Source organism: Tachysurus fulvidraco, chromosome 26, assembly GCF_022655615.1.
Source record: "Tachysurus fulvidraco isolate hzauxx_2018 chromosome 26, HZAU_PFXX_2.0, whole genome shotgun sequence".
Taxonomy (NCBI): Eukaryota; Metazoa; Chordata; class Actinopteri; order Siluriformes; family Bagridae; genus Tachysurus; species Tachysurus fulvidraco.
In genome coordinates this window covers 2,960,977-2,983,517 of record NC_062543.1, presented here as the reverse complement: position 1 = coordinate 2,983,517, position 22,541 = coordinate 2,960,977, and the positions used below count along the sequence as shown (strand labels likewise).

The 22,541-nt window shown below is 40.6% G+C and overlaps 1 protein-coding gene across 1 annotated transcript in view; it reads left to right on the top strand.

Moving 5' to 3' along the window:
- dcc (DCC netrin 1 receptor) overlaps nt 1–22,541 on the top strand; it is a 251,221-nt gene that overhangs the window by 74,476 nt on the left and 154,204 nt on the right. Inside the window, exon 2 of the mRNA XM_047809631.1 lies at nt 9,565–9,888. Coding sequence (XP_047665587.1) covers nt 9,565–9,888 — 324 coding nt within the window. The remainder of the gene's footprint in view (nt 1–9,564; nt 9,889–22,541) is intronic.

Sequence of the window (22,541 nt, the reverse complement as noted above, 5' to 3'; positions counted from 1 at the left end):
AAGCGAGCGTAGCGAGAGACTAAAGAGAGAATAGTACGACAAGAGAGAGAGAAGAGAGAGACGTAGAGAGTAGAGAGAAAGAGAGAAAGAACGAAAGAAAGATGAGTGGAAAGAGAGAAAGAGAGCAGGATATGAAAGAAAGAAAGAAGAAAAGGAAGAATGAGAAATGAAAGACAAGTGAAAGAAACGAGATAGGTAAGAAAGAAACACGAAGAAGTAAAGAAGAACAGAAAGAAAGACTAGAGAGAAAGAAAGGAAGTATGGGAAGAGAGAAATAAAGAAAGAAAGATGAGAAAGAAAGAAATAAAGAAAGAAAGAAAGAAAGAGAGAGGAGAGAGATGTAGAGAGAAAGAAACGAGAGAGAAAGAAATGAAGATGAAAGAAAGTAAAGAAAAGTAAGAGCGAAAGAAAGTGTAGAAGGGAAGAGCAGAAAAGAAAGAAAGAAAGATAGAGGTATGAGAGTAAATGAGAGAGTAGAGAAAGTATGATGAGTAGATAGATCGCGATAGATGGAATGAAATAGAGAGAGATGAGTAAAGAATGAAAGAAGAAGAAAGAAAGATGAGATAGAGTAAATCACATGAAATAAGTAGAAATAATAGACGAGAAAACATAGAAAGACGTAGATAAGATAACGTAAGAAAGAAAGGATAGAGAGATCAAGCTAGTAGAAAGAAATATAGAGCCCAAAAGAATCAATAACTATCTGCTAAAGAAAGTAAAGAAACAGTAACGAAAGGACTGAAAGAAAGAAGAAATAGCAATATCTCAAGAAATAAATCACACATCAACTCACTCAATCACTATAACTACGATCTCTCACTCAATGAAATGAAACGCTATCTCTCTCGCAGTAACTAATACAATATATAACATGCACTCACTCTCTAACTAACTCTCTCTCTAAATCACTAACTGCTCATCTCTCTCAACTCGAGTAGAACGATCAACTCTCAATAACTAACTATATCAAATAAATAAATACTCTATCACTACACTACGACTCACTAATCTAGACAATCAATATCTATATCTCTATAGAACTCTCTCTCTCTCTCTCACTCACTCTCTCACTCTCTCACTCTCTCACTCACTCACTCTCTCACTCACTCACTCACTCACTCTCTCTCACTCACTCACTCACTCACTCACTCACTCACTCACTCACTCACTCACTCACTCACTCACTCACTCACTCTCTCATTTACTCTCTCATTCACTCACTCACTCTCACTTACTCACTCACTCATTTTCTACCGCTTATCCGAACTTCTCGGGTCACGGGGAGCCTGTCATCGGGGCATCGAAGCAGGATACACCCTAGACGGAGTGCCAACCCATCACAGGGCACACACACACACACACACACACACACACACACACACACACACACTAGAATAATCAACAATATCTTCATATAGGGAATTGAACATGTTTTTGAGGGGTTTTCTTCTTACCAGAATTATTCTGCATTTCTTCATTATAATCACCGAACACAAACCCATTCCAGGAAGAACTTCTGTCTGAAAACTTTTCAAGACAAGAAAGGCATTGATGAAATAACAAGACATATGGTAATAGCGTTGGCATTGTTTGAAAGAAACCTGTTACCACTGTGTGAGATGAATGTGAAGAACAGACTGGTAGAATCTGTCTTTCTTTTTTTTTTACTCGTCTTTCCAAGGTTCAGCAGGGGGGATGGACGTCAAGCATCACCAGACCTTATATGACTGACTCATTGTGAACTCAATCAGTTTAGATTGCTGATCCATTCAAACTTGGACAAAAGCACGGCCAGACGGCGTGTTTGCCAGTCGGTGCCCGTTCCATCTTCCCTACAGAGCCACCAACCTTCTGTTCTGTCTATGTAGCAGCAAAAGAGAAGGACTAATCCTCGCCACAGGCCGTTGGTTAAAACCCTCACCGATGCCACCACTCAGTGCTCTAAGCTGGAAATCGCCCAATCCCAGCTTGAGGCTTGGGTCAGTCCCAGCCATGTCGCAGGACGCTAATCAGGACGCTAATTGTGTAAAGAAGACTAATGAAAAACTCTGCTGGAAAGAGAGCAACAGGCTCACAGGCATAATACCTTGGCAGTGCGTTGACAAGAAACTATTTACATATATTTGTAGACAAAAAACTGAACCAGCGTACGTGTAAAGCTGGGTTTTGGTGACCTGCAGAAATGATTTTTTTGTGCATTCACCACTACAGTATTTCTTTTTGCTTGTATGGAACAAAGGGTACTATAAAATTGGCACATTCTTGTTGTTTAATAAACTCTTCACTTCTCAAATCTCTGGAATTCTAACACATTTGTTTGACATCATTATTGCCCCTTTTCCACCGAGGCAGTTCGAGTGCTGGTTCGGAGCCAGAGCCCAATTTAGAACCAGTTGTTTCTGTTTCGACCGCCAAAGCACCGGCTCCGAACCAGGAAAAGTGGTTCTTAAGTAGCACCAAAACGTCGCTGGTCTAGACTTAAGAACCGCTTGCGTTAGGAGCTGTGGGCGGGGCTACTGTTAGCGCATTTGATAATGTACCGGTTTGCCTTTCCACCGGCTAGAGAGCATCACAGCGCCGAGTGTGACGTCACTGTATACGTGTCACGTGTCCCAGCGACGTTAGCGCAGCAGCGACAAACACAAACACAACAACAATGGCGGATGTTGCTTTACTGTTAATGCTCATGGCTTTGCGAACCTACATCGGCATCCAAACGCTGCGAATAAAACGTGTACGTGCGGCTCCGTGTAATCTGGATAAATGGAGGTTGTAATCGATAAAGTACATAACGTTATTTTATCATTAACACAGAAAAAACATTAGCCTTAGCATGTAGCTACCTACTATCATGTGTGCTGATAATGTATCATATCGCGGTAAAGTAAAAGTGTATTAAACATTAGTATACTTAAGGTACATTATCAAATGCGCTAACAGTAGCCCCGCCCACAGCCCCTAACGCATGCGGTTCTTAAGTCTAGACCAGCGACGTTTTGGTGCTACTTAAGAACCACTTTTCCTGGTTCAGAGCCGGTGCTTTGGCGGTCGAAACAGAAACAACTGGTTCTAAATTAGGCTCCGAACCTGCACTCGAACTGCCTCGGTGGAAAAGGGGCAAATGTGCCATTTCTATATAAGAAGGTTTTAGCCATGCAACCTGGAAAGAGATTTACTTTTTTTTGCACCGTAATGCAGCTCGTCGCATAGAGGTATAAAAACAATTAAACGCTTTTATGAAATGCACCATTTGCATTTAAATGAGTTCTTTGCTGCATATACTGATATGCCATCCAGTTCTCTGCTCTGACCATAAAAACGCTCTCTTGATCGTCACAAAACTCGGGAACAGCAAGTCACGTGACAAGGTGAATCGATCCGGTTACCCGATCGTACAAGCCTCAGATCACCCAGTTCAAGAGGACCAGGACTCCATTGTCTGAATTGTTTCCAGAGCCAAAAATGACATTCCACCTTAACTTGCTGAACTCCTGGGGCAAGCACCCAGACGCTACTAAACAGAAGGTTGTAAGTACTGGTAAAGCTGATACTGCTGGGGTCATGATTGGGAAAGAAAGGGTTCCTCCTGAGTGGCAAACCAAACAAAGATTCAATATGGATGCTACATTTAACCATAATTCAGAACTTGGGGCAGATCACAAGCATCTACTGTACTTGGTACTTAGGAAATGACTGCATTTTGATTTGCAAGCAGGATAAAAGCCACATTGGGTAAAGCACATTGAAGAATAAGTAAAGAACAACTGGGCCAGAGATGGGAGGCAAAGGGGAGTCAGGGTAGTTAAATGGAAGGTCTGTTGATTGAGGATAGCAAGACAGACAAGGACAGACAGGTTGGCAGAAAGATAGAGCAAGACATAGAGACAGAGCAGAGAGTGGCCCACCATGGGAAAATGTCAGGAGACGGGTTAGCATGACCGCCTTTACTCTAGGATAGCGGGAACAGGACGTGTGTAAACGGAGGAAGCAGGATTCCATACACGACGATAACATCGGAGCGTGCGATTGGCTGTCTGCACACCCAGAGGACGTTTGAAAGAGAATGTGTAAATCACCTGACTGTGTGTGTGTGTGTGTGTGTGTGTGTGTGTGTGTGTGTGTGTGTGTGTGTGTGTGTGTGTGTGTACAGGTTAATAGGACGAGGAGGTCCACAGTGATGAAGTTGTTGAGATAAGCTGGTGGCTAAAGTGGAAGTCGCAAACCGTCGGTGTGTGAGTGTGTGTGTGAGTGTGTGAGTGTGTGTGTGTGTGTTGAGGAAAAGAATCGATAAAGAGAGTGGAGAAGAGTGGTAACCATGGTGACACAGCCCATAATGAAGAGATAAAAGAGATGTGATGATATCAAAGGGCAGATAGAGGAAAGAGCTTGATGACTTCACAACACACATACACGTGGATAGAATCTTTTTAAAGCCCTGTGTACCTAGCGCAAGCGTCATCTCGGCAAATGACAACACGATAAATAAACATATGAGCATCTTAAATGATTCATTATTTAACCTTATCCATTAAAGGAGATGTGATCTTTACAAAAATGGCATTTTGGGATTCTTTACAGCGGTATTTCATGGAGGAACTCTGGTCCAATCGGTTACCAGGATATTGGGGTCCAATACCTGGGGTTAGCAGGTTTAGGACCACAGGCTCCCAAACCTGGTCCTTTACATTTTAGATTTTTCTTTTCTAAACAAACTTGATTCATCAAACCTAACTAAATAATGATGATTTCAATCAAAGGTTAAAGTAGGTGTATTAGAGCAAGAGCAACATGTGCAGGACAGGGGGATTCTCGATGGTCAGGGCTAGTTTCCTGTGTTCTTAACCAACACTGGGTACTTATTTACCTTTAAGTAGAAAATACTAACCAAGGTGACAGAAAGACTAACTCCTTCTGCAATTATTAGCGTTTAGCAATTAAAAGACACCAGCTATTAGCTGTTAAGTATCGAGAATGCTAACACAACACGTCGTTGTATTCGATGTACTTCGACGTGCAGTAAGTTAAGTCACGATGCACGTCTTAAATTCGCATTTGCATGTTTTATTGGGGGTAAATACAAGAATTATAATCCACAGCCCAAACACAAGCAGATAAAGATAAGTAGGAAAACACTCAAGGGTCTACAGAACTATAGACCTCACAAAACAAGTAATAGAAGCGTGATGCGACTTCTCTATGAAAAGAAGAAATGACACAGAACGGGTGATCATTACATTTACAGCATTTGGCAGATGCCCTTATATCCAGAGTGACTTACATTATCTCTTATTTATACAGCTGAGCAATTGAGTGATGGAGAGGGGCACGGTGGCTTAGTGGTTAGCACGTCCGCCTCACACCTCCGGGGTCGGGGGTTCGATTCCCGCCTCCGCCTTGTGTGTGTGGAGTTTGCATGTTCTCCCCGTGCCTCGGGGGTTTCCTCTGGGTACTCCGGTTTCCTCCCCCGGTCCAAAGACATGCATGGTAGGTTGATTGACATCTCTGGAAAATTGTCCATAGTGTGTGTGTGAGGGAATGAGAGTGTGTGTGTGTGCCCTGTGATGGGTTGTCACTCCGTCCAGGGTGTATCCTGCCTCGATGCCCGATGACGCCTGAGATTGAGGGTTAAGGGCCTTGCTCAGGGGCCCAACAGTGGCAGCTTGGTGGATCTGTGATCGAACTCACAACCTTCCGATTGGTAGCCGAACACCTTAAACACTAGGCTACTACAAGCCCCAAACACCACCAGGCAACGGACCACTGACATGATGGGACCGATAACAAACCAAAACATAAACACAGCCTGAAATATCTGAAATTAAATGAATGTTTGGTGTCAAAATACACATTTTTTTACAAAAGCATCCTGTAAAATGAGTGATGGACTGACGTCACTTTAGAGTGTAGACGATCACCGTGTTCGACTTGTTTCAACATCTCTGCCTTGTTCTGCTCTATGAGTCGTTCCCGTTCTATAGCGTTGCAGTGAAAGCCTCTCTGGCATTCGATGAAAAAAGCACTTCAGCATGATGTATCTGCAATCTATCAGGACCGCGAGGTACACTGTGTTTTCAGACTGATTTAGATCCATAGGCAGGAAAACTGACCTTGGAGTGAACTTTGAACCTGAGGGAGATCCGAGACATCTACATCAAAGTGAAGAGCGAAGTGAGCTGGGATTCATTCGAGCTCTTACACACATACACACAAAGAAAGGCACTTTTTTTTTGCCTTTAATCTCTCAGCGCCTGTCTATTCAGGACTGTATTCCTGAGGTCATGTTCTTCCCATCTCAAGCGTTGTCCAATCAGATTCCTGCAAAATCTTTTCCCCGGATCTTGTACATAAATCTACCTGCGAAGTCGAGACATTGGTGTTTTTGTACAGTAGGCTGAGGTAAAGCTAGACATGTGGGTTTTTTTTGTTGTTGTTGTTGTTTTTGTTTTGTTTTGTTTTCTTTTTTGTCACTTTTTCTGCCTCTTTTTTCCTCTTGCTGACTTTCCATGGTTTCTTTCTTCCTCACTTTTCTTCCTCACTCTCTGGCCTTGCCTTTGTATCCAAGCTCATTTTTTTTTAAATGCCTTCCTAAAGAAGAGTGCTAAATCCCACGGGGAAGCTTTCTGGTATGAACGTAAACACTATCGACGGAAGATTTTGTTTGATGACTCAAAAAAAAAGCCAGAGTTTGGTGGTATTTTCTTCCAAAAGGTTAAAACATGCGAAACTCCTCCACCTTCATGTCCTTTTAATAACGCTGCTCAGGTGTCTCGTGTGTAATGTGAGTAGTTTGTTTAAAATGTTAGCAGGAAGTGATGAAGTCTGTCACAGAGCATTAAGACAAAAGGATGGCTGAAATGATTGTGCATGTTGTACATTAGCCTTCTAAGCTTCCTGATTTTCGTGACTGTTTATAACTGTTGTTCTTCCATAACTAAAAGATGGACACATGGAAGGCAAGTGCATTTTATGGAACTTCTTCAGAAACCCAGACTCATGAGGAACCTGTAATTCATCGGTTCACTATCCAGGGAGAATTCCCACCTCATGTGCAGTGATCCTGGGATGTAAATACTTCATGACTAAATAGGGGGGCACGGTGGCTTAGTGGTTAGCACGTTCGCCTCACACCTCAGGGTTGTGGGTTTGATTCCCACCACCGCCTTGTGTGTGTGGAGTTTGCATGTTCTCCCCGTGCCTCGGGGGTTTCCTCCGGGTACTCCGGTTTCCTCCCCCGGTCCAAAGACATGCATGGTAGGTTGATTGGCATCTCTGGAAAATTGTCCGTTGTGTGTGTGTGTGTGTGTGAGTGAATGAGAGTGTGTGTGTGTGCACTGTGATGGGTTGGCACTCCGTCCAGGGTGTATCCTGCCTCGATGCCCGATGACGCCTGAGATAGGCACAGGCTCCCTGTGACCTGAGGTAGTTCGGATAAGCGGTAGAAAATGAATGAATGAGTAAATGGATAAATGGTTGCTGAATATGAATGAGAGAACGAATGAAAGACCCTGAAGCAGATTTCCACTGTAGAAATCAAGGCTAATCTTAGATTTTGAATCTCTAGGAACAATTTAGGTCCTGCTCTAGAATACAGTTAACAGCATTTAACAGTTATTAAATACAGGCGCGTGCAACCTAGCTAGCAGGTGAAGAACTCGTGCTAACTTACTTTAAATTTGCAAGAACTATAGACTAATACAATAACAGGCTTAAATAAATAAACCCAAAACATACGTCCACTTACAGTTCTCACAGACACGCCTTTTATCAACTGGCTAGACAGTGACGGACCACGTCTTTCTCTCATTTCGGCCATGTGGCGCGGTGCCCGCTCGCGGTGTGAAGCGCGTCCACGCTATTCTCCGAGATGCACTCGACGGCCTTTTGTGCAGCGGAATTTTTTTTTTTGGACGACCCAGTTAAGGCGGTGGGGTTTCCCAGCTTAGGCGGGCCGCCCGAACCGCAAAGTGCTGCGGGAAACCCTGAATTGATTAAACCTACTGTAGTTGGACACAATGAATTTAGTACTTGCATTTAGTTTAAAGCGGCTCTATGTAAATGTGATCCTCACATTTACATTTACATAAGATCCTCAGGATCTTATCTGTTGCAATTTTGCCATAATCACATGAAGAAATATATTGCGTATGAAATGAAATGAAATGGCCGAACTGTACTACTCGATAAGTGGACTCATGATTCCCAAATGGTTGAATCAGACATGTTAGATGGAGCTGCACCCCAGGCTAGTTTGTACAGGCCTCTCCAGCCCCGAATCCCTGCCTGTCATGGCACATCACATAAAATCATTTGTTCACACCAACTGCTGCTTTTTTTATATCAAGCTAGTGCATTTTTTGACTGTCCTTTGAATGACCCAGTAGAATGATGAGTACAATTTAAAGCAGGAAATAAGAAATAGAACAAGCAGGAACTGCATTGTGTAACTCAAAAGCAACGATTGCCTTATATAATAACAGCCTTGGAAATGTACTGACCTAATACTCGCACCTCTCTGATGTTGTAATTGTTTTGGAGTGCAGGCAATTCTGCTGCTTCATAATGCATAATGCATAGTATATAATATCTGTGTATATATAGCGTAGGCAAATTAGCACATTCCACTTCGGTTGGCCTTGTAACCCTGATGTGAGAATAAAATGCATATAGACAGGTGAATTTGATCTGAGTCATGTAGTTGCTAAACAGCATTTGATCGCTATCTTTGCCCTGAGCTACACACTTTTTTCTGCATTAAATTATCTGATAGAACTAAGCTAATGCTTTTTTCAATGTCAGTTGCAAATCCCGTTCAAGAACTGAATACAAATTATGGGAAAATGTCTGATAATGCTTCGAGGCTTAGTCAGAATGTTAATGATAATGAATTGCTGTTGATGAATGCATGATGCAGGGGGCACTGTGGCTTAGTGGTTAGCACGTTCGCCTCACACCTCCAGGGTTGGGGGTTCTATTCCCGCCTCCGCCTTGTGTGTGTGTGTGTGTGTGGAGTTTGCATGTTCTCCATGTGCGTCGGGGGTTTCCTCCGGGTACTCCGGTTTCCTCCCCCGGGTACAAAGACATGCATGGTAGGTTGATTGGCATCTCTGGAAAATTGTCCGTAGTGTGTGAGTGTGTGAGTGAATGAGAGTGTGTGTGTGTGCCCTGTGATGGGTTGGCACTCCGTCCAGGGTGTATCCTGCCTCGATGCCCGATGACGCCTAAATCCCAGTACTAACCAAGTGCTACCAAGTATTGGGCTCTTGTGTAAAGTCTTTAACCCTTGACTGGTGCTAGGGCATTGTGATTCCAGGTGATTCCAACTTCCTATGTGCAAGAAATTACAAAAATTGCATTCTATACTTTTCTTTACATGTGCCATTTGGACAGAGCCTGGGTTCACAGCACAGGGCCGGTCGTCTGTAGTATCCCACCTCAGACTCAGTTAAAGGTTAAAGTTCTAGCTAAAAGGTCCAACGAGTGTAGCGTTGTGGCACTCAATCTTCAGGGATAACATATGTCAAACCTAAACCACAAGACTTACACTTGGTCTCTTCTCCACAGGTTCTCAGGCTCCACGCAGTTTCGTAGAGTTACGTTTCGTGTTGGAGCCGCAAGACGTGGTAACAATACGAGGTGGTGTACTACAGCTGGACTGCCAGGCGCGATCTGACCGTGGCCTTCCCAACATCTCCTGGAAGAAGGACGGTGTGCTGCTGAGCTCGGTGGTGGATGAGCGAAGACAGCAGTTGGCCAACGGATCCCTCCTAGTGCAGAATGTGGTGCACTCACGTCATCACCGACCGGATGAGGGAGCCTACCAGTGTCTGGCCACTCTAGAGGGTGTGGGGGCCATCGTCAGCCGCACGGCAAAGGTTACCGTTGCTGGTGAGTAAGATGAATTGAGGGTAGGGTTAGAGCTGTAATTAATGCTTACAGACAACTATAGTGTGATGGTTTCTCTTTAAACATGTGTGTGTGTGTGTGTGTGTGTGTAAATAAAACTTTGAAAACTGCAAACACAGGAGTACAAAAGAAACATACTGTATGACCACACCAAGTAAAAGTCCTGATGAACATGTTGAGTGATAAATAAAGTAAATAGTAAATAAATAAAGATAAAGTAGTTTATTTAACCGTTTTTTTGATGAGCAGTGCACCAGCAAAGTATTACATGATTCCCTTTAGTAACTCCAGAAGAGGGCTAAATAGCATAATATAATACAGCTTGGTAGGTCAGGCAAGGCTAAATAAAACACTTTATTTTACACGGTCTCTCTCTCAGGAATTGTTTTATTTATTCTTTGTTACACACACACACACACACACACACACACACACACACACACACACACACACACGTGTATGTATATAAAGTTTTCAGTTACAGAATCCCACGCACTACATATTTTCATATTTTCGAGCACTCCACATAACTTGGCTTATGAAGGGCTTCATAATTTCATAGTGTACTTGGATTTAAGAGATTCTTAATAAAAGCAGATCTGTAACCTTTTATAAATTACTCTGCCGTTTAACATCGCAGTGTGTCGGTTAGCACTCAAAAGAGTTATCCCATAAAATATATACGAAAAGAGCAGTCGTCTAATTCTGGCCCCAATAAAACAGGCAGATGATCCGATTGACATACGAGTCTGGAATGATTGACATTTACGTAGGTGTTTCGAGCTGATACTGAGCTGATCCCCCTGGAAGCCTTTCCACCAGCTCACATTATTAATCTCGCAACTAGATTTTTTCCCTGGAACGCTCCGCTGACTCGGTGCTGTCACTTTCTGTCAAGTTAAATGGGGAATTTTTTGAAGTTTGTAAACGAGATATAATCTGTAATATTGCATGTTTGACTTGGCTAACATTAGATAAGTATATAGTTACCATCGCAGGTTAACTGTATTTAGCAGGTTAACCATCTTAAGAAAGTGACTCAAAATGCTCTCCTGCACGAGTCAGTGTATATGTATTAAAGCATGTTGGTCAAGCCAATAGCAGGAGAAACCAGTGTGGGTGGGTAGATAGATAGATAGATAGATAGATAGATAGATAGATAGATAGATAGATAGATAGATAGATAGATAGATAGATAGATAGATTAAAAGATAGATAGATAGATAGATAGATAGATAGATAGATAGATAGATAGATAGATAGATAGATAGATAGATAGATGGATGGATGGATGGATGGATGGATGGATTAAAAGATAGATAGATACATAGATAGATAAATGGATGGATGGATTAAAAGATAGATAGATAAATACATAGATAGATAAATGGATGGATGCATAGATAGATAGATAGATAGATAGATAGATAGATAGATAGATAGATAGATAGATAGATAGATAGATAGATAGATAGATAGATAGATAGATGGATGGATTAAAAGATAGATAGATAGATAGATAGATAGATAGATAGATAGATAGATAGATTAAAAGATAGATAGATAGATAGATAGATAGATAGATAGATAGATAGATAGATAGATAGATAGATTAAAAGATAGATAGATAGATAGATAGATAGATAGATAGATAGATAGATAGATAGATAGATAGATAGATGGATGGATGGATGGATGGATGGATGGATGGATTAAAAGATAGATAGATACATAGATAGATAAATGGATGGATGGATTAAAAGATAGATAGATAAATACATAGATAGATAAATGGATGGATGCATAGATAGATAGATAGATAGATAGATAGATAGATAGATAGATAGATAGATAGATAGATAGATAGATAGATAGATAGATAGATAGATAGATAGATAGATAGATAGATAGATTAAAAGATAGATAGATAGATAGATAGATAGATAGATAGATAGATAGATAGATAGATAGATAGATAGATAGATAGATAGATATATGGATGGATTAAAAGATAGATAGATAGATAGATAGATAGATAGATAGATAGATAGATAGATAGATAGATAGATAGATAGATAGATAGATTAAAAGATAGATAGATAGATAGATAGATAGATAGATAGATAGATAGATAGATAGATAGATAGATAGATAGATGGATTAAAAGTTAGATAGATAGATAGATAGATAGATAGATAGATAGATAGATAGATAGATAGATAGATAGATAGATAGATAGATAGATAGATAGATTAAAAGTTAGATAGATAGATAGATAGATAGATAGATAGATAGATAGATAGATAGATAGATAGATAGATAGATAGATTAAAAGTTAGATAGATAGATAGATAGATAGATAGATAGATAGATAGATAGATAGATAGATAGATAGATAGATAGATAGATAGATAGATAGAACTTTATTGTCATTATATAGTACAGGTACACAGCAACGAAATGCAGTTTGGCATCTACCAGAAGTGCAAAATGTGGCAGTCGTGCAAAAGTGCAGATAAATATGCAGCATATTTACAGTAGGTGGTGTACAGTGTATCTGAAAGCGTACACAGTAAATAAATATTACAGAAATGGTTCTAAGTCTATGGCATTGAAGAGGAATGTGCAGAGTGAAAGGTTACAAGATGTAAATGGTTTTACACTTCCTTTGTAAACCAAGTAATTGTGTGCACATCCCACCTTCTGGCACGTCTGCAGGACAAATGAAACTGCTAAAGTGAAAAAAATGTAATGTCCGCAAGACTGTTTTTAACTCCCATATTTATTAAATCATTAAAAAGCCTTTGCTTAGATTTGACATGTTTGTCTCTGTCCCCGGTTTCTCTGCGTTCACATGAAACTCGTCTCCTGAACCGGAATGGGAATGAATTCGTACAGCCTGTCATGTAGACACTAGAAAAGTTTATATGCACATATTCTTTTTTTCTACAACAGGAAGAAAGAAAGTAAACTTCCTACTTTTCTGCATGTAAAATAATCTAATGTCCCACTGACCGCCCACCAAATCTCCAAGTCCCCACATTGCCCAAGCACCTACCAGTGTTATTTATTTCCAGCTCAGTACTTACAGCATCACAGTGAACCGCTTCAAGCCTCCCACGGTGACCCATGTTAGTCACATGCTGGAAAGGTTGTGGGCTCTTCACCTCCCCATGCTGAGTCCAGAGATGGAGCAGACCTTCTGTCTCTCTGGCGAGAAAGCTACATCTGGACTCTGAGCTCCTACACAGCAGGGTCTGTTCTTCTTGCTGTGAAGCAGAATAAGATAAAAGAGGCCACAGCTCAGTCTGCAGATGCCGCCTTGGCTCTAGGAAGCACTATAGACTTGGGTGTGAAATTAAATATATTTCAGTCCAGATGTCATGGACTGACGTTATTCATCCTGGAAAGGGACTGCGTATCAAAAACCGTTATGAGTCCATCTGGTGGGATCGAGTTAGGGAAACGCTGTTAATCCATCCAGAAGTTATGACCTGATAGGTTGATATCTTGGTATAGCCACTGACATGGAAATTATGGGGCATTAAACTGGAAGAAACATTCATTGGTGTCTTTAAAAACTTGCCAAATGGCAACACAGTGGATACTACATTTCTGAGTGGACGACCAGATTGTAGCTTCGGTGCCAGAAGCCTCAATCTGGGGGTGGTAGGCGCCTTGACTGAAAAAAAAATTAATTCTGTCCAGTGATGTATTTACACAGTATCGGGTACCAGACGGTGACTTTGGGCACGATAATCTGTCTGTAGCAAAAGCAGGAGAAACAGAAAGACCTAAAGAGAAGCATACTGTATAAAAGGAATAATCTTTAACTCCGCTTTCATTTACATTTACATTTACAGCATTTGGCAGGCGCCCTTATCCAGAGCGACGTACATGAGTGCTTAAATCTCTAACACTGAATACATTAATGCTGGTTCACTAGGTTACATACTTAATATACCATGAGTTTAATACATTTGTTCAAAGTTATAATGAAAAAGTGTCAAAGGTTTTTTTTTTTTTTTAATGCAAAAGGAAAGAAGTGCTAGTTGAAGTGTTTCCTGCATAAGTAGGTCTTCAACCACCGCTTGAAAATAGCCAGTGACTCGGCTGTCCGGACCACTAGGGGAAGTTCATTCCACCACCTTGGTGCCAGAACAGAGAAGAGTCTTGTAGTATACTATACATTTGAAACAGTTAAATCCATCGACTAAAATAAATCTCAGAATACTGAAGATTACTGAAGATACAAGCGGTTGCACATTCGTACAGTTCCTGTACCCATGCGCGTAAATTTCATTTAACAGTAGGAGGGGACAATGAATATAAAATTTCTCATGAGCAATTTTTGAAGGGGGGACACAAATAATGCAGTCAAATTGTACTTATAAAGATACTGTATGTCCCCACAGTGAAAAATTTTGCTTTTATCCTCATTATTGTAGCATGGAGCATTGTTTACAGTTAAGCCATCAACATACAATAAAATATACACATGACTGTTATTGTTAAATATATATATATATATATATATATATATATATATATATATATATATATATATATATATATATAAAATTAATAAATAATCACTTTACAGTAACTGCTCTATGTATAAAAACGTAGAAATAATATAGCAGATTCATGGAAAATTACATCGGTAACCAACATTTCTGCCGCAACCAATTTATGAATGAGTCTGCATCAACTACATTAAAGAGAATCGCTTTATTTAAGGTGAATAAAATACCCTAAAGGACTTATACCCTAAATACCCTCAGGTGTGTAGCCGCAGCCACACACCTGACTCGTGTGTGCAGAGTAGGTGAGATGTACTGGGAAAGCAAGGGCAGTGGGTCAAACCATTGTGAGGAAGGGGAGGGGGAGGGTCAAACCACTGTGAGGAAGGGGAGGGGGAACTCAACTGTTTCTAAATGCAGTTTTTGCGTGTTTTTTTTTTCTACTTACACAATTATTTAGGTATACATACATATATTTTTCACAGTAGAGAGTGCGATATTTTTTAAATAATTTTTTTGGGGGGGGACAATCCTCGGATTGGGGGGGGGGGGGGGGGTTGCAACCTTCGGATGGATTTACGCCTATGCCTTAACAAAACCTAAATAAGCTTATATGGTATTATATAATACCATAATATAAGCTTATATATTATAAATAAGCCTATATGGTCCGCTAGTCCATTTGATTATTTTACAAGGATACAGCCAAGCAAATGATCTCAAGTGAGACGAAAGGAAAACACCCATCCTATGCACCGGCTAGAAAGCCTCGATTCTTCGCCATAGGGGGTTGTGTCTGTGCTTTGGGTAGAAAGTCTCGATTTCACCCACAGATGTATTTTCACACTTTAGGTTACCAGACTGTGCTGTCGGCCGCAGTAATCTGTCTGCGGCAGAAAGAAAGAGTGTGAAAGTACGGAGTATAATAGGCAAATTTTAGAGCTGGAGCACAGTAACCTTCAAAAGAGACCTGCAGGCATTCTTAATGTCAGACATGTAGCTTGTTTTGAATTTACGGTTCTTTCAGAGCTCGTACCTTAAGGCTTTTAGGTCTTTTCTTGTAGCGAATGAAACCACTGAAGACTACAGATAGCTTCTGTTATACGAGGGAGACCGTGGTCGTTTTTTTTTTTTAACATTGTTAGGTTTGAATCATTGAAGGATTTTTATACAAAGCTATTAATTGTTAAGGTTTACATCATGATGATATTTCAAGTCTGGTTTTACTGAAGGCTGAAGAATGAGGCCAAAAACTGAGGTAACTGTTAGTGTTAGCGAAGACTGTAATGCATTATTCATAGTTTTACTAAGGAATCTTCAATAAAAAGGTATAGTGTCTGTGTCAGACATCTAGACTAAACATTATTACTGTTTCTCTTTGACTACACAAACAAAACAGCATGTTTTGGGACAGATCAGAGCTTAAACATAAACGGTGTTAAGAAGGTTTGGGTCAAACCCTGGTCTGTTTTTAACCTCAATGTGGTTTTTAAGGTGAGAACACAGCAGATGCTCTGGGGTTTGGACCAAAATTCTGGTCTAAGAGCATCTGAGCAAAGTGAACACTAAGACATTTACAGCATTTAGCAGACACCCTTATCCAGAGTGACTTACATTTTATCTCATTTTTTATGCAATTGAGGGTTAAGGGCCTTGCTCAGGGGCCCAGCAGTGGCTGCTTGGTGGACGTAGAAATCGAACTCACAACCTTCCGATCGGTAGTCCAACACCTTAACTACTAGGCTATCACATGCCCAAAACCTAAGCGAGGTTAGCCTGGTTCAATTGCATCAACTTTGATTCAACATTGAATCCAACTAAACTGAATTAAATTATTCAAATATTTGGCTCGTTCACGGTGGCTTAGTGGTTAGCACGTTTGCCTCACACCTCCAGGGTTGGGGGTTCGATTCCCGCCTCCGCCTTGTGTGTGTAGAGTTTGCATGTTCTCCCCGTGCCTCGGGGGTTTCCTCCCCTGGTCCAAAGACATGCATGGTAGGTTGAAAATTGTCCGTAGTGTGTGTGTGTGTGTGTGTGCCCTGCGATGGGTTGGCACTCCGTCCAGGGTGTATCCTGCCTCGATGCCCGAGTAGTTCGGATAAGCAGTAGAAAATGAATGAATGAATGAATGAATGAATGAAAATATTTGGCTCTGTTTGAACACTGGCTCTATTGTTCTCAGGCAAACCAGCAGTATCAATGAAAATGTATGAATGTCTGAAGTGATGGCATCAACTTGTACACTATCAGGATGATGAGAAATTCATTGCATAATCACAAAGCCATTGAGATCCCTGAGCCAAATAATCCCTCACCGCACAACTCTATTTGAAGCAAAGGGTCAGAAAGCTCGAGCACTAAGGTCATAAACTTGCTTCCCAGAGCAAGATAACACCACCTTGCTCCAGGGGAACTCTGTCAAACACTGAACCTCAGATATAATTACTGGAACAGAAATAAGAGTTTAATTCAAACTGGCTTTTGAGTTCATTTGAAGTGACCATACCACATTGTATAATATTGCGAGACCTCATTCTAGTGAAGAGCAGAAAAGCTATACAGCCCGAGTTTCTCACCTCGGCAGGCAGGGGAGCGTCCTAATCCTCTCAGCCTCACGTAAGCTTCTAATTTGTCAGACAGACCGACACGTTTTCTCTTCCTCGTAAATAAAGCAAAGACACAGAGGACAGACAAATCAGATTACGAGCACATCGCATTTAACACTCCAACACATTCTTCGGCAGTTTAATCCAGTTACGATCATGAAAAGGTCCCTCGATGTCTGCTGAACGCAGCGTACGCGCTCAAATGAAATGAGGCTAGCGCTTTTGCTGTCGCTAACTCGATTAATTACTGCGCGCAGGCTAGGAGGTTATTCGGCATGCCACCGAGGGATGTTTCGGATGTTTTATTTGAATAATTACAATATATCATTCATTCATTCATTCATTCATTCATTTATTCATTCTCTACCGCTTATCCGAACTACTCGGGTCACGGGGAGCCTGTGTCTATCTCAGGCGTCATCGGGCATCGAGGCAGGATACACCCTGGACGGAGTGCCAACCCATCACAGGGCACACACACACTCTCATTCACTCACAATTTTTCCAGAGATGCCAATCAACCTACCATGCATGTCTTTGGACCGGGGGAGGAAACCAGAGTACCCGGAGGAAACCCCCGAGGCACGGGGAGAACATGCAAACTCCACACACACAAGGCGGAGGCGGGAATCGAACCCCAACTCCGGAGGTGTGAGGCGAACGTGCTAACCACTAAGCCACCGTGCCCCCTATCATTGACAATTAATATTCATTAATACAAAATTGAGAGGGTGAGGCTAGGAGGGAGGGGGAGTACGAACAAGTCAATCAGATGTGTCATATTCGTGAGCTAAATTAGGAAACAGGAAGGTGAACTCCCAGTAGATATAATTATGCTATGCTCTTCCTGGGGATTTTTTTTTTCTTTTTTGCTAATGAGATCTGCAGAGCATGACTCATTCACTAAGATCCTCTGGGTTTATCTTGGGCCAAGAAACTGAAATTTACACTGTTATTTGCCAAATATTGGTGACAATGTACTGGTGGCAGATAAAACTCAAAACACACTGATGCAGCATTGCAGTAAACGAAGGAAAGGTGGAACTCATTGCCTGCTTGCTCTCAGATCTTAATGCGACTCTAAATAAGTGTTCGATTAAAGGCAGGTACAATTAGCATTGTGAAAAAAAACATAACAGTGTGGTGGCTAAAGTACTGATTGAAAAGCTTTCGGATTTGTTCCAGCTAAAAAAAAGATTTTGAAACAAATGATTTTATTTATTTTTTTTAATTCACATAAACGTACTTCTACAGTTAGACGTTTACGTCGTAGGATATTTAAAAATGAGGTCATTTAAATGAAATGCAATTTTAAAACAATTTAAATAATTGAATGCAATTTTAATAAATAGATAGATAGATAGATAGATAGATAGATAGATAGATAGATAGATAGATAGATAGATAAACGAACGAACGAACGAACGAACGAACAAATAAATAAATAAATAAATAAATAAATAGATAAAACTGTGCTTTTTATTTTTTTTTTCAACATTTTTAAAAATATTTTTCAATATTTATATTATTATTAATAATAATTATTTTTTTAAATGATTTTATGTTTTTTTTTTTTTTTGCATTACTGTGATGGTAGAAAATTGTGCATTTTATGTTTCCAAGCATTAAAAGTAAATAAACAAACAAATTAATTAACCATAATTCTAATGTCGATGGTAATAGCGGAAAAAAAAACCAGCCGTGTGTAAATATAAAATTTCTAAAAGTCAGTTTGAATTTTTTTTCTTTATTGCAAGTTATACACAGCTCTTACAATATTTTAAAGTGCAGTGGGACATAATTAATTATGATAATACTGTATTGTTATTATATAGACTATAAAACATTGTGTTTTTATATAAAACTGTAGAGACTTAAAGATGCGTGACCGAAATTTACAAAGAAAACTGTAGCAGGGTCGTCATAATACTTCAGGGAAAAATATGATGAGCTGATTTGCCTATAAAATACTTAATCTAAAGGAACAGGTCTAGGTTTAAAGGCAAAGAATGACATTAAATATTGACCTGTTTGCATCGATAACAGTTTACTCTTCCTCGCTAGATGTAGAACTCATTCATTCATTCATTCATTCATTCATTCATTCATTTTCTACCTCTTATCCTAACTTCTCGGGTCACAGGGAGCCTGTGCCTATCTCAGGTGTCATCGGGCATCGAGGCAGGATACACCCTGGACGGAGTGCCAACCCATCACAGGGCACACACACACTCTCATTCACTCACACACACACACACTACGGACAATTTTCCAGAGATGCCAATCAACCTACCATGCATGTCTTTGGACCGGGGGAGGAAACCGGAGTACCCGGAGGAAACCCCCGAGGCACGGGGAGAACATGCAAACTCCACACACACGAGGTGGAGGCGGGAATCGAACCCCCAACCCTGGAGGTGTGAGGCGAACGTGCTAACCACTAAGCCACCGTACCCCGCCCCCACATGTAGAACTGTTTCATTTAATTCATTTCACGAGCAGTTTTTCTTTGGAGAATTTCAACAGCTTAGATGTTACAGTAACTTCTCTCGTTTGTGTCAGTGATCTTTCTTCGTGTAATATATGACAGCATTTCCCAGTAAACAGAAAGACGTTGTCAGTCAGAGACTCGATTTTGTGACAAAACTCTGACGCTCCTTTACAGCAAGATCGTTTCTCTCTTAAGTGTCTGTTCTCCGTGTTTTCCTTACGGATTTCAGAAGCTTCCGTTGAAAATTCTCATTTAGCTGCCACAGTGAGACGCGGACAAACAGATTTCTTTCCAACACTAGAAATATTCTTTATAAACATCGATTATATGGCTACTGTGGGACCGTATATTATATGATATAGGTTAAAAATGGCTGCTTTCTTGGAATGTATGTCGTCTTCTGAAAAGTCTGGATAATGTCTTGTTTTGTTTAGAAATGCTTTAAATTAATGCACTTCATGTAATATGTTTTAGACCCTGTTCACACTGCAGAACAGATCTGGGCCACTTCCTTTTTTGCTTACACACACGTTACTAGTCACATTTGTGTCATGTTTTCGTTGCGAAAACCTTTTTTCTTCTTCTTTGCGCCGGTGAAAACGTGACACGAACGTGATGTTAACGTGTGTGTGTGTGTTAAGAGTGTTATATAAAGTGGTTACGTGAACCAGCTCATAATGTTTGCATTGAATACATCACATTACTTCCTCCATAACCTCGCCAACTTTTTAGCGCGACGGCGTGCTGCGTGTGACGTCGTTGTTATTTTTCGTTTGCGCATGCGGATCGGTTCGAAACCTCAAACAGTTCACATCGGTATATGATATAGGTCACATTTTAAAAGGTAATGTGAACAGCCAAACAAAAAAATCAGATCTGAGCAAAATATCCGAATTGAGCATTGTGAACGTGGCCATAGTGAGGGGAAGTCGTGGCTTAATGGTTAGAGAGTTTGACTCCTAACCCTAAGGTTGTGGGTTCGAGTCTCAGGCAGGCAATACCACGAATGAGGTGCCCTTGAGCAAGGCACCGAATCCCCTCAACTGCTCCCCGGGCGCCGCCGCATACTGTAAATGGCTGCCCACTGCTCCGGGTGTGTGTTCACGGTGTGTGTGTGTGTGTGTGTGTGTGTGTGTGTGTGTGTGTGTTCACTGCTGTGTGTGTGCACTTTGGATGGGTTAAATACGGAGAACTAATTCTGAGTATGGGTCAGCGTACTTAGCCGTACGTCACGTCACTTTCACTTCACTTATATAAGCTGAACAGGGATGACTCAGATATAATTATTCCACTGATCATATTAATCTACTCATTGTCTGAATTTGGGAAAATGCTCAAGTTTTTAATCCGTTGCTATGATTCAAGTTTCGCAAATGATTTTCTGGTGGAGAATAAATGTGCTTAGATGATGCCGGAAGCATCCAGCGAATATTCGCAGTGACCTGAAATGCATCCCTGCTGGCTGACTGTTCTGAAAAAGAGCTGTTTTGATCAAAAGTTTAGAAATAGAAATCCGCTGGCAGCCAAAAAGCCACCCGTGTGGCCCTGATGCTTCATTGACACATCTGACACACTGACTCGGTGTATTGTGATGTATCGAGTGCAGAGATTTCAGCAAGTCAGAGAGGGAGAGAGAGAGAGAGAGAGAGAGAGAGAGAGAGAGAGAGAGAGAGAGAGAGAGAGAGAGAGAGAGAGAACGAGTGATGGCACATAGACGGATGAGAGAAAGCAGCTGACAGCGACAGAAACGGCCAGCAGGAGAATGATGAAGGCAGAGAGTGTGTGAGAGAGAGAGAGAGAGAGAGAGAGCGAGAGAGAGAGAGAGAGAGAGGGGAAGCAGGACAGGAAGACAGAGCTAAGAAAGATGGCATGATTTAGGCGAGTCCAGACCTGCCTGCAGTGAGTGCGGTCGGTAGGTGGAGTCACGTACAGCGTGTGTCATGTGTGACGAACAGAGGCAGGACGAACGGAGGCAGGACGAACAGACACAATACTGTACTGAATTAGGGAGCACCAGATGGTCCAGGATGTTTAATATTGCTCTGAAAAGTCTGGAGCAGGTGTGTGAGGTGCAAAGCTGTTAAATAAAAGCCAATGAAGCGGATGACTAAGACAGCCTGCACATTCGCTCTGACTGATCGCTACGAAAAGCTGACTTGATTGAGCTTGATTATTTTATTAGAAGTATTATTATTATTATTATTTACAGATGCCTTGCCTTTTGGAAGTTTCTCAACTATTCATTATGTCCTTAAACAACAGGTTCAACCAAATCAGTCAGATACCAGATTTGCAGCATTTTTTTGTTCATAATCTAATATATAAATCAAATCATTCCAAATTATATCATACACTATATATATATATATATATATATATATATATATATATATATATATATATATATATATATATATATATATATATATATATTCCAGAGATGCCAATCAGAATCATTTTCTCTCCAATGTTAAGGTCTCGATACAAATACGGCGGCCATTTATTCGCTTCCATTTCTAGCACTTTTAAATATGTATTTTTAATCTTTGTAGCTATTATAGTTTATACGTTGGAGTTCTACCTCGGAGGCTACAGTGGGCACAAGTTGCTGCATTTCTGCCCACTGTAGCCTGGGTAGCAGCAGTGGAACCTAACCCTTCTGGTGTAGGACATCCACCTTAAGGATCGAGATGTTCTCCTAAAGATACTGAGATGCTGAACAAGGCATTTCCACACACAACTGTGCCGCTAATAATAAACTATTTGGGTTTTTTTTTTCCCCCCACAACATACTGGCTAACATTTTCAGACATTTAAATAAAATGCTAAGCAATTTTTTTGTCCTTTTTATCTTTTTTTTTTAACCTGATATTTTGCATAATCCTAATGTCAATGGTAATAGCAGTAAAAACAGCGGTGTTTAAATATATATACAGTCAATATATATTTAAAAAATATATATATATTTAGTTTTTTTTCTTTATTGCAAGTTATACAAAGCTCTTACAATATTTT